This window comes from Acanthisitta chloris, unplaced genomic scaffold (assembly GCF_000695815.1).
Source record: "Acanthisitta chloris isolate BGI_N310 unplaced genomic scaffold, ASM69581v1 scaffold22370, whole genome shotgun sequence".
In the NCBI taxonomy this organism is placed as follows: domain Eukaryota; kingdom Metazoa; phylum Chordata; class Aves; order Passeriformes; family Acanthisittidae; genus Acanthisitta; species Acanthisitta chloris.
In genome coordinates, this window is record NW_008652463.1 from 17,916 (window position 1) to 30,453 (window position 12,538).

Consider the following 12,538-nt stretch of genomic DNA (forward strand, 5'->3'; position numbering starts at 1 on the left):
TTGGAATGCCTGTGGACATCAGGGCACACCCCAATGGTCTACAGAGGACTTCTGTGCTTCAGTCAGTCCCTGTGAAATAGAGATAATAATGGTCTCTTTTTCTGCCCTAGTTGTTACTGAGAACCTGTACTGAGCTGCCATACAGCACCTAGGAGAGCAGGGCTTTAGTCTTCAGGTTCCTGCACAAGTGAAACTGACTCAATAAGGCAGGAAACAAGGGGAGGCTGTTCAGGAATTGCTCTCGGGACTACCACAACAGAGCAGGTCTCATCCAAATCTGCCTTTGCATTTCATTTGTTGCTTCCTTGGTGGGCTGGAATAAGCCATGAGCTTTGCAGTGTGGTGCCTTCCACATTATCCCTTTGTTCCTGAGTCCTTGGGATGCTTGGTTAAGGTAAATGAAAGTTTGTGTTGTCCTCCATGGAGTGATAGATATCATGTCCTCTCACAGTGGCTCCTGCCCCTCTTGCCAGATTTGTGCAGATGCTTCTTGTGTAACTGATGCTGATGGTACAGGAAGGTGCTCAAAAGGAGGAAATAAATAGGAGAGAGACATGTGCACTAAAACTACAGCAAAATACAATGTTTGCTGTCCAGAGAAGGGCAAAGTCGATAGGAAACGAAATTTTATTTTCCAGCTTTTAAGGGGATATAACAGTGAAGAATAACACACCCTTAAAGGAGAAAGCTTGAGTGGCCTCATTGCAGGAGAGCTGTAAACCTTTGAAATAGGGTTTCGTGCTGCGAGTGCTGAGAGCCATAACTGCAACAACACAGGTGCACCTATGGAAACTGTGCTGAATGGCGTAGAGAAGCCAAATCAAGCAGGATGGTGTCTTAGTCAACTGATGGAACATGTGTCTGTGGTCAGGTTAAGGATGTATCTATTCAGGATCATTATTTGCAAGTGATGGGTTTGTTTTGGGGTAATTGGGCTGTGGAAGTCTGCAAAAGAGAGAGTCCTGCTTGATTTCTCCTGTCCTTTCAGTTTATCAGTACTATGATAAACACAGCAGTTAGTGTTTATGTTGCAAGGAGCAGGTTATACCTCTCTTACTCATACCTCTTTCTCCCTCCATAGTCCTGTTCATTTTAATAGCACCAGAATAGTGTTGGCACTAGTGTGTGGCAGTGTCTGATTTTGGGATAAACACTGAGTCAAAACTTATGTTGGGGAATTGTCTGAAAGTTTGTCCAAAATTCCATCTGTAATTATAGCCCTCACAAAACCAAAGAGTGCTTTTTAAAAGAGCAGCAATTCTGGGGGCAGGTTTCCTTTGCATATTTGGAGCATGTATTTGTCATTACTTTAGATTGCTCTGTAATCCTGGTTGGGAAGGTGCTCAGGACTTCTGCACAGTTTGGTTTCTGGGGGGTCTTAATAAACTCTTTTTGGAAGAAATGGACACCTTGGCAAGGATTTCTGCCAGTAGCACTCCAGTATTCCCTGTTAGGTCTGTTCGGGGAGACCTCATTGAGGCCTTTCAGTACTTAAAAGGGGACTTGTAAAAAGAGGGAGAATGACTTTTACACAGGCAGGTAGTGACAGGACAGGGGGAACAGTTTTAAACTAAAACAGGAGAATTTTGGACTAGATGTTAAGAATAAATTTGTCCCTGTGAGGGTGCTGAGTCACTGGCACAGGTTGCCCACAGCAGCTGTGGGTGATCCATCCCTGGGAGTGTTCCAGGCCAGGTTGGATGGGGCTTGGAACAACCTGGGCTAGTGGAAGGTGTCCCTGCCCATGGCAGGGGGTGGCATGAGATGAGCTTTAAGGTCCCTTCCAGCGCAAAACACTCTGATTCTATATTAGGCAGTGGTAGGTGGACTGCATGTTTGCAAATACTTGACTGGAATTGCCCTTCTCCCTTTGGAAGTCTGATGATGAAGAACTGGCTGTGTTTTGAGGAGGAGGCATCTAGTGTTGCTTCCTAGGAGCTGTCAAGAGGAACTGAAATGACTTTTCCTGGGAGCAGGATGAAGATTGTACTGAAGATTGCTGTCTGCAGCCTGCCAGCAAGCAGGGCTGTGGGAGAGGACAGCCTTACCCTCCTCAGCTGTTCCCCTGTTTCTGCTGCAGCAGGATTCAAACCAGTCAATGTGCAACTGACAGTGGGACTCACTATTCTAGAGTAATTGGGGTCAGCTGTAGGGAAGTACCATGATCCTGATAGGTCAGAGGGAATCTGCTGTTGGGTGCCTCTGTTTTTCCTGGTGCCTTGAGGAGGTAAGCTGGGCTGGAGACTTGTGGGTGAGATGACAGAGCAGGTTCTGCTCCTCTGTTGGTGATGAGGCTGAGATGATGAGGTTGGGTAACCTCCTCTTTATCCGAACTCATCTGACTCCTTCAGTGTGCATGTTCCATCTCATGGGTTCATGTGACAATTGCAGGTGACTGGTGCTTTGCCCAGGTGACACAGGGATAACCTCTGGTGTACTGTGTCTCTCCTTGTTCCATCCATACCTTCAGTGGTGCAGGAGCATGAAGCAGGATGGGGCAAGGTTATGCCATCACCAGCAAGAGCCATGAGAGGATCTCTCATGGTTCTGTCTGCCACAGGGACACCATTTAGGTTTATTTTCCTTTTGGTGCATTTATTCATCCTTTCCCTCCTCCTCCTTCATCACTTCCTCCCCCACAAATATCTAAAGCCTAAAATAATGTGCTTGCCTTTTATCTGCCAATAGTCTGACACCAAGTAGTTGCTCTTCATACCCATGAATTTATGTTTGGCCTGTTTACTCAGGTGCTAGACAGTATTTCTGGCTGCACAGATGGTGAGTCTAACACAGGCCTCTGGGTTTGACTTTTATGTTTGTTTACATCTTCATGGTACAATAGTTACCCAAAGAGACAAACTGGAAAATTGTGAAGTGTAACCTTGGGCCTAATCCTGAGACATATGAAGGGCTTGGAAACCCCTGGAGCACACAGATAGCCCCTAAGCACTGCCTGCTTTTCCAGATCCTGTGGTTTCTCACTAGCGTAGCCAGTTCATTCCTCTCTTGTCCAATACATTACAACACTCTTGTTGGACAAGTGAAATTTGAGGTGTAGATGCCAGGAATGGGGAAACATGGTGTGTTTTGGGCTGTGTCAGGCTCTGCCCTGTCTCTGCTCAGTCCTCTGTGTGTGTTAAAACAGGGTTTTTTGTCTTGTCTTCTTGCAATTTCCTTCTGTTTATTGGGATGAGTGGAGTGGAAAGATTGGAGAGAATAAGGGAAAGGTTCCTCTGTGTTAAAGAATCATTGGTGAATGAGTTGGTGCAGGTCGAAACACAACTCCTGCACAGGCAGCTCAGTTTGGGAAGGTGCCTCAGCTTTGGAGCTGCCAGTGTAGAAGGGAGATTGGCAGGAGTCTTAAAGTGTTAGGGCTTAAAAACAGGGTCAGTTTAGCAGCTTTAAGTCACCCTCTGAGGCTACTTTACCCCTCTGGTCTTCTCCCAGTGAGGGTGCTGTCAGTGTCCAGCACAGAGCAGGATTGCTGCATGGATGGGGCTCTTGGCTGGCCGTGGGAGGACCCAGGGGAGTACTTTTCCCAGCATCTTTGGATACCCAGTACCTCTGGGGTTTTTACCCAGTGGTTTTGTTATTTTAATCTTTGTTTGCAAGGAGTCTCCATTTCTGGGCACTTGCACCTCTGGTTCTGAGGTGTATTGGTGGAAAGGATCATGTGCACACAGGGTAACAGTAGTATTAGGCAACAGTTCTGAACAAACATGTACTTCTAGCAATTCCTTAAGGATAATCTCTCACTCCTCAATCTTGTATGTTTGTCAGTGATCTCGTGCCAAATGGAGCTGCACTGTCTGTAAGGAACAGGGTGAGGTGGTGACACATCAGCTGTGGGAAGGAGCAATAACAAGTTCTGCTCATGGTGAACATTGTAGCAATGAAAACAGTTAAAAGTATCTGGTTTGTGTTTTCAAAAGTTCTTCAAATCACATACTTTGAGTCCATTTCAAAAGCTTAGAATTAGAAGGGGGAAAAGGTTGTGGGGTCAGAGTTAAACAGATGATGGTGATCTAGTGGAAGTTGTCCCTGCCCATGGCAGAGGGTTGGAACTAGATGTTCTCAAGGTCCTTTCCAACCCTTCTGTGATTCTTTGATGGTGCCTTTATTTGCACAGAAATTAATTTGTATCTTTTACCTAAATTGCAGAGCTAAACACTGAGTTTCCTGATGTTTTCTTGGTGGACCAGATTCTTATCTGGCATGATGTCATCTGGTCAGCTCACCTGACTTCCCTGGAGTCACACTGGTTTTCTGCTGAAGGATTTGCCTTCAGTGTGTTAAGAAAATTGCAGCATTCATTGATGTGGTTGTGGTAGGAGAGATGCTTTCAATACCCTCTGTGTTAGCCGAGTCTTTTTCCTTGAATAAAAAGTTGATTCAGTTCCGAACTCTTTGACTATAGTTTTAAAACTGGAATTTGAGGTTGGTATAGCAAATATTTTTGAGAAGCACATTTGAAACTGAAGTACTAAGTGTTCTTTTAGTCATCTCCACAGAACACAAGCTACAGGATAGTTCCCTGTCCCACAAAAATCATCTGGATGAGAGGAAAGAGGAAGTTAGTAGTGAAAAATTGCTGAATTTTGGTGTGTTTTTGTGACTCTCCTTAAACTACTCAGCCTCAGTGGCATGTGCCAGGGAAGTCTAGGCAATCTGTCAGTTGCTGTAGAGACAGGCTCCTCAGAACTTGTTTTTAGTCTTTCATTCTCTTAATGTCTATGTTTATGTATAGCCTCATAGCATAGTGATCTCATACCAGAATATATATATGTGTGTTTATGTAATGTCCATATGTAAAAATACAAGTTATGCAATGTGAGTTTGTATCCAGTTTATGCAGATTTTCTTTTCATGCACCTAAAAAAAGCTCAGGATGGTGAGATCAGCACTGCCATGAAACCTGCTGTTTTCCCGCACGTGTTCAGGCATTCCTTGTGCCTCAGGAACAGTCTTTGTGCCCAGTAAAGATGATTTTTAAGTATCCCTTTTATTTAGAGCAGTGTCCCTTCCTGGCATGGGCAGAGTCATCGCGGCACTAAAGGCTCCTAATGTCAGGGAGAAGAGGTGATTAAACTTGTACCTGTGGTAGATGAACATTGTGTTTTGTGTTCCCCAGAGAAGTGGTTTAATTCAAAATGATGTTAGTCTTTAGAGTTCTGTGGCTGCCTGAGTTCCTGGTAAATCAGCCCTTGCTCTGGATTCCTGGCTGGAGGCTGTGCCTGAGGGAGAAAGGGTTCCTGTGTTTTGGATCAGGATCAGGATTCCCTTCGTAAAAACAAATTCAGGGTCATACATATGGGAAATAAAGTGCAACATTTTCTTCTGATGCATTTCTTGAAAAGAGATGAAACCTTTTTTGCTTTCATTTGTATTTGTTTGGGTGATGATGGTATGCATCAGAGAAATACGCAGAGGAATATCAGATAAAAGATAAGACATGAAAAACAGCTTTGTGATGTGTGTTAGCTGAGGTTGACACCACTAGGGTTAATCATCATCTGCTGTTGGATCAAATTCCTCAACAAGGCAGAAGAACTGGTTTAAAAAACAGAGTAGAAGATGCACATGTGATTTTTCTTTATTCTTCTTGATTTAAGACTCTTCCATGGCTTGTCTGTTCCCAGGTGCCTCTTACAGAAGCAGTGGACCCAGTTGACCTGGAGGACTACCTTAATACCCATCCTCTTGCTGTGGAGTCTGGGCCCCTGAGGGACCTGCTGGAGTTTCCCCCCGATGACATCGAGGTGGTGTACACACCCCGGGAGTGCCGGACGCTCGTGTCGGCCGTGCCTGAAGAGAGGTATCAGTGTCATAGTGTGTTAAGCGGTTGGAATAGACTTTAGAGATCATCTAGTCCCAATCCCCTGCCCTGGGCAGGGACACCTCCCACCAGAACTGGTTGCTCAAGGCTTTATCCAACCTGGATTGGAACACTGTCAGGGTTGGGGAATCCACAGCCTCCCTGGGCAACCTGTGCCGGTGTCTCACAACCCTCACAGGGAAAACTTCTGCCTAATACCTAATCTAAGTTTCCCTCTTTCAGTTATTCCTCATTACTCCTTGTCCTGTCCCTGCAGTTTCTACCCAAGAGTCCCTCTGCAGCTTCCCTGGAGCCCCTTCAGCTCCTGGGAGGCTGCTGTGAAGGAGGTGACAAAGTGACACCATGCTCCACGGAATTAAATGGAGTGTCTGCAAGGCCAAAACCTGGAATCCTTGGCTGCAAATGCCTGGAAGATGAAATACGAGCTTAAGTGAAAGTGTGTGTGTTCAAGAAATCATTGTCAGGCACTGGAATAGGTTGCCCAGGAAGATGGTGGAATCACTATCCCTGGAAATATTTAAGTGGCATCTGGACCTGGTGCTGGAGGATATGGTTTAGAGTTTAAGGGGTTACAGAGTGGCAGGTTAATGATTGCTCTTGATGATCTTAGAGGGCTCCTCCAACGTTGATGATTCTATAATTCTAATGCCTGATTTTTGCTTTTATTCTTTTCCCAGTGAGATGGATCCTCATGTGAGGGACTGTGTCAGAAGTTACACGGAAGACTGGGCGATTGTGAACAGAAAGTGAGTTTCCCTGTGCTGTTTGTCAGCTTCATTTCATAGACAGATTTTTGGGGCTTGGCTAGCTGCTATGAGGAAGCTCAAAAATTATGGCTGGCCATTGATTCCATGTGCCCTGGACTTGTAGTTGCCCGGTTCAGCTGAACTGATGCTTTGTGTTCAGCTGAAATGAAGCTTTGTGTTTGGAAAATTGGATCTCAGATGTCAAAACCCCTTGGGGCATTTGGGAAAATCTAGGCCATTTTAGTCTGCAGTTGCTCCTTTACAATGGTAGAGAAATTAGGGAATGTGAAAAAGTAAAATCACTTTCAGCAATTGTTCCTTGCTTTGTTTCATCTGTGTTTAGCCCTTTCTAGGGAGAAGGTGCATTATTTTTGTGATGATGTCAGATTTATGTGCAGTCACAACCATCTAACAGTAAGGTGCTCTCTGCAGTTTTCATTGGTTCCCAAAGAGACTTTGGGAATGTCCATAATTTAAACAAATAAAATTGTTTAATGTTTGAACCATCACAACACTTACCTGATGAGTTAACACTTCAGAGAATATGCATGCATTGATTATTTCATGCAAATTAGCAGGAGGGTTTCTGAGTGGCTTTGCTTGGAACACACTCTCTTGGATGATTGGAAGTCTGATTACTCCAAGAGCTGCTGTCAAAGAGTAAGTGATCCATGTGATGTGTATCACCTACAAATGACTCCACTGCAGCTACAGCTCTGCCCTTGTGGCAGTTGCTACAATTCACTGGTTTAATGTTGTCCTGAGAACCACTTCAGGGGATGCTGAAGATATGCTCTGCACTGCTAACATGACCTAATAAAAATGTGTTTTGTAATCTCATACCAAAAAAAAAAGCCACCCAGAAAGAAACCTGAGAGAGAGAGGGAGGGAGATGCTTTATTAACTCCCAGCCTTTGTGGCAGAGTCTAGAACACACCACAGACCTGGGCATTGGTACCCTCCCAGCCAGCACACCTCTTGGTTTCTCAGCTACTTGCACTGGTACCTGGAATTCCTAGCTGTGATTCTTGCACCAAGGAGGGTTAGTTGGAGGCAGGAGAGCTTTCTGTCCTCTTGGATCAGCTGCAGGTTGAGTTCTGTGTCAGGGAGAACATGAAGCTGAAGGTGTTAAGGTTGCCTGTGTGGGTTGAAGGTGTGATGAGAGATTGTTGAACCGCAGTCAAAGGTTGTCTCACACCTTCTGAGAAGGAAAGGCACTTCCATAAACATTCATAGCAGCTTTTGCTTGGGTAAAATCATGATGATGGACTGGGCAGAAAGAGAAGAGTTACTGTTGGAGCAGGAAAAGAACCCAAAAACCTGTGTGGGAAAGACTAAATTGTTTTCCAGCTAAGGATGCTAACAGTCTCTCCTCTTAATCCATCCCATTGGATAGTTCCAAGTGCTTTGACTAGCTCTGGGGGCACAAAATCCAGTTCTTCTGGCTTTAGAAGAACATGACGTGTGACATTGCATCCTTCTCTTCCCCACCCCATGGGAAATACTCTATCTGTCAATCTCTGCCTACAGTCCTCTGTAACCAAAATGTTTTTGGAGCTGACAAATCCACCCGTTCAGTAATTCCTTTAATAATATTGGGAGAGGTAAATAAATCTCTTCATTGGCCTGAAAAAAACAATAGCATTCTTATTTCAACCTTACAGCATAATTTCTGTGTGCTGGACTGAGGTCAGGTGTGATTTAGAATGGATTTACACTTGTTGGTGTGATTGAAATGTAGACATCCAGGTGAGAATTATACAGATCCTGTTGTTCAGCCCTCAGGAATTACAGCCTAGCAGGGAAAATGCATTCCTCCTTTTTCTTTGCCCTTTCATTATTCACTGCTAGCACATCCATGGTTTTCCCACCTCTGTGCATCCTTCTGTGATAACTTTAGTAACAGGGCATAGTAAGAAGAATTAATTCTAGATGTGGCCCCAGCACTGCTTTGGGAACTGGGAACTGACTCAGAGTGAGCATTGTAAGGAGACTGTGGTTGTGTGTGTGTGTGTGTAAATACAGACATAGTGCCATTTGGTACCCATAAATCTGTTAGTCAAAGAGATCTGATCTTGTCAGCAGCAGCAGACAGACTGTTTACTAGCAAATGCTCTTACACCCTGGAAAGCTCCAAAGGACTGGATTTCCTTACAGAGATGCTACGGGAAGACACTTATTTGGGGTTGGAAAGTTGCCTGTGCTCCAGAGGTGCTCCAAACTTACCTGGAGTTGACATTTTGGTTTTCAAGTTACCAGTATTGTCTGCTCCAGGTCAGTTCTTGCTCCCGCAGAACCACAGGCCTTCAGTACTCATGTTCGTGGCCTCTTCTCATCTTGGCATCACAATCACACATTTTATGATGACTTTAATTGGCCATTGATAACACTTCTTTTGACATCACCCAGAGCTGCTTTATAGATGAACAGAGTCACATTGTTGTACTGGAATCCTGGTTGTTGATTATGACCCAGCTCCAGTGGAGGCTGACTGGAAATACTGTTTGCAGAGAGCAGCTAGTGCCTTGAGAGGACCCACGCTGATAATGCTGGGTTTGTTCTGTGGTTCTGCTGCTGGGTTTGGGGTCAAAAGGGATGCTAAGAATGCATTTGCAATGCTTTGTTTGCAGATATCACAAGCTGGGAACTGGATTCAATCCCAACACCTTAGACAAACAGAAGGAGAGGCAAAAGGGGCTCCCAAAACAGATCTTTGAGTCTGATGAAGTTCCGGATGGCAACAGTTACCAGGATGAACAAGTAATGTGCCTTTAAAACCTCTGTACATAAAACCTAATTTATAGTCCCATTTTCCAAGTGTGCAGTCCTTTTCCCATTATAAGTTGCCTTTAATTTGTTGGCTCTCAGGATGACCTTAAGCGACGCTCAATGTCAATCGACGACACTCCCCGGGGCAGCTGGGCATGCAGCATTTTTGATCTGAAGAACTCCCTGCCAGATGCCCTTCTCCCAAACCTACTGGACAGAACCCCAAATGAGGAGATTGACCACCACAACGAGGACCAGAGGAAGTCCAGTAGGCACAAGGAGCTTTTTGCACTACATCCTGCACCAGATGAGGTATTTTTATATGCATGTGGGTGAGACTGAAAAACTGCAGGATATAAGCAATGTGAAAGCTGTCAGTCTGCCAGGTGATCTTAAATCCTTCAAATCCCTATGTTTAATATCTGTAAGAGCTGTAGCTATCCTGTGGATGGTGTGTTTTTTAGCATGTTGTCTTGCCATAGGTATTACTTCCTGAAGATTGGTTTTCCTTTATGGTTTTGTAATGTAGGAACATTAAAGGGATTTAATTTAGCATATTTATAGCTGCTGCTGAATGCAACATGCTGGGAGGCCTCAAATTCAATTGGTGCTAGTGTCTTAGAAGAAAAAAGTGATACATATGTTTGCTTCATGATGCTCTTAGTGGCTGTACAAGTGTTGTGTCTCTGTTTCAGGAGGAGCCTATAGAGCGACTTAGTGTCCCAGAAGTACCCAAAGAACACTTTGGCCAAAGACTGTTGGTGAAGTGTTTGTCCCTTAAGTAAGTACCACTCCAACAGACAGCTGCACTGCAGAATTTGGGAATTCCAATCTGCTGTTGTATCCATGAGTGTCTGGAAAACTCTGCTGCCTTGTTTGTTACCCTTTCAGGGGTGTAGCATTGTTTGGTCATGGGCTTAAAGGTTAATTCTGTAAAGGATAAGTTACACTGTGCATCTCAGACAGTTTCATCTTTGAGACTTTCTTCATAATAGTGTGACAGAGAAAATACTGACTTCCCTTGGCTTTTCTCTGTTGCTTTCCCAGCCAGTGTGTAGCTCTGCCTGTTCCATGTCACTGACTCATGGGGTTTCACCTCTTGTTCAAGGGCTCTGAAGTTGGCCAGTCACTGGTGTTTGGCTCCCTAACAAGGACATTTAAGAGAGAAAACAAAAAAGATTAGAATTGTTTAAGCCTTAAAATATAAGAGAACCAAAGATTCACCAAAGTTTAGGCTCAACAACCTTGACTGTGTCCCTTTAAGAGTGAAGACTTTATATACTTAGTAAGCATTAACTGGAGGAATAGAAACCTGTTAAACAAGTTTAATGAAGTGGAGCTCCTGAATATAGGGTTACCTGCAGCTGGTTCATTGCCTATAACTCTTCTCTAATAACACAAGGTAAAATTTTACTGTTATTCCCTTGGAGAAATAAAGTACAAAACTGATTTTCCACACTGCTGTATTCATCTTCTGTGTCCTCAGTTAGGTCAACCCTTCTTATTAGAGAGCTCCAGTTAGCCTACATTGCTGCTCATAACTGAGATATATGTGTGGGACATATCTCCTGCTCATAGAGTACTCTAGGACCTAATATAGCCATAGAGATGAACTGATTTTGCAGCCTTTTATGAACTGGAACAACATAATATGTAGCAGCAGTGGGGCTTCCTCTGCCAAGGATGTGTCTTTAGCATAAATAAGCTAGATGCTGGAAATTAAATGATTTCTGCTATTGAAGCATCTCTTGCTGACTGTAAATTTATAGCAAATCTGCCCAACTACATGTTTGTTTGTGTACCACAGTGATCTTTGAGCCTGTACTCACAGGGGTAATAGAAGCATCCAAGATTGTGCCATCCCAGCGGCACAGAAACAGGCACATTTTCCCCGTGGAGAAGGCTAAGATGACCTAAGCAGGGTCATTTCCAGTTTACTCTCACCTTTGGTTGTAAAACTAGAGGAAACACCTGCTTGATAGTGCAATGCCATGTGTTGTTCTCCCTGTTGACAGAATGAGTTCCAGGCTGAAAAGCTGAGATCTCTTAGCAAAGCCTCTGTGTGTGTGATCCCAACATGGATTGGGCATTAATTCATGGGGAGGCTGTGCAGACAGGAGGATGAGATTTTAGCCCCTGTTTGCTTTGGTCCAGGGACAGATTTGAATGGTTTTTGGCTTCTTTGGCCTCTCAGGTGATCTAACAATAAGTTCAACTCTGTCTGGTAGGTTAGTGTTCTTGTTGGAAGTGTTTCAGTTAGCATAAATACCTGATAACAGTTACACCAAAAAGCTGAGACCTTTCTGGGAGAGTTTTTGAGATACTGGTCTTTTCTGTCAGCAGTTAAATGATTTCAAGTGCCCAGATATCTGTCCCTGACTGTCCAGAGGCAGAAGCTGTCTGGGCAGCACTGCTGAGGGAAGCAGTTGGCCATTTAGCCATATCAAGAGGTCAGCACAGTACATTAGCATATGGGGAAGCTTCTCCAGGTAATGTGAGGAGCTAAGTGGTCCAGCTATCCCAATTAATAATTCCTCTCCTTTTAAGGAAGCTGTTAGGTTGCTTTGCTTGGCTTTCAGTGAGTTGAAATGGCTTTTAGAAGGTCCAGAGCACACCAATATGGTCCTGATGGAAGTGAGCAGAGGTGATGCAGAGGGAGCAGGACAGGAGAGGACTAGGGGAGAAACTGAGGAGCAAGATTCCCTTTCCAGCAGGAGCTGGAAAGGACTGGCCCAACTGTTCCTGACCTCTGGGTCACCATCATCCAGGACGGATACGGGGAGAGAATAGGTTATTGTTTGGTACAAAATGCAGGTCAACTGATCTTATGTTTCTTTCCTTCTAGATTTGAAATAGAAATTGAGCCCATTTTTGCGAGTTTGGCTTTGTATGATGTTAAAGAAAAGAAAAAGGTAAGTTTTTAATTACTTGAGTGATGACATTGCCACTGAAGCTGTGCGAACCTGTACTTAAAACCTAAAAGAGAGGAATTAATTCTGGAAACAAACCTTTATGAGGACAGTGACATGCTGGGGGCTGGAAGAATGATGAAGGCGTTTCATGAACCATCTTGTGTGTTCTTCTTCTGCTTAGTAAAGCGGTTGAAGTATAACCACTTTGCTAAAAATATTATCTAATATGTGAGTGCCTGAAATCAGAACGTGTATATATATATATATATATATAT

At 44.1% G+C, this 12,538-nt stretch overlaps 1 protein-coding gene across 1 annotated transcript in view; it reads left to right on the forward strand.

Moving 5' to 3' along the window:
- LOC103804808 (dedicator of cytokinesis protein 7-like) overlaps window positions 1-12,263 on the forward strand; it is a gene marked incomplete at both ends in the record, with an annotated part of 21,298 nt that extends 9,035 nt beyond the window's left edge. The window contains 6 exons of the mRNA XM_009077441.1: window positions 5,640-5,815; window positions 6,514-6,582; window positions 9,213-9,342; window positions 9,451-9,663; window positions 10,047-10,132; window positions 12,197-12,263. Coding sequence (XP_009075689.1) covers window positions 5,640-5,815; window positions 6,514-6,582; window positions 9,213-9,342; window positions 9,451-9,663; window positions 10,047-10,132; window positions 12,197-12,263 — 741 coding nt within the window. The remainder of the gene's footprint in view (window positions 1-5,639; window positions 5,816-6,513; window positions 6,583-9,212; window positions 9,343-9,450; window positions 9,664-10,046; window positions 10,133-12,196) is intronic.
- Window positions 12,264-12,538: the final 275 nt, after the last annotated feature.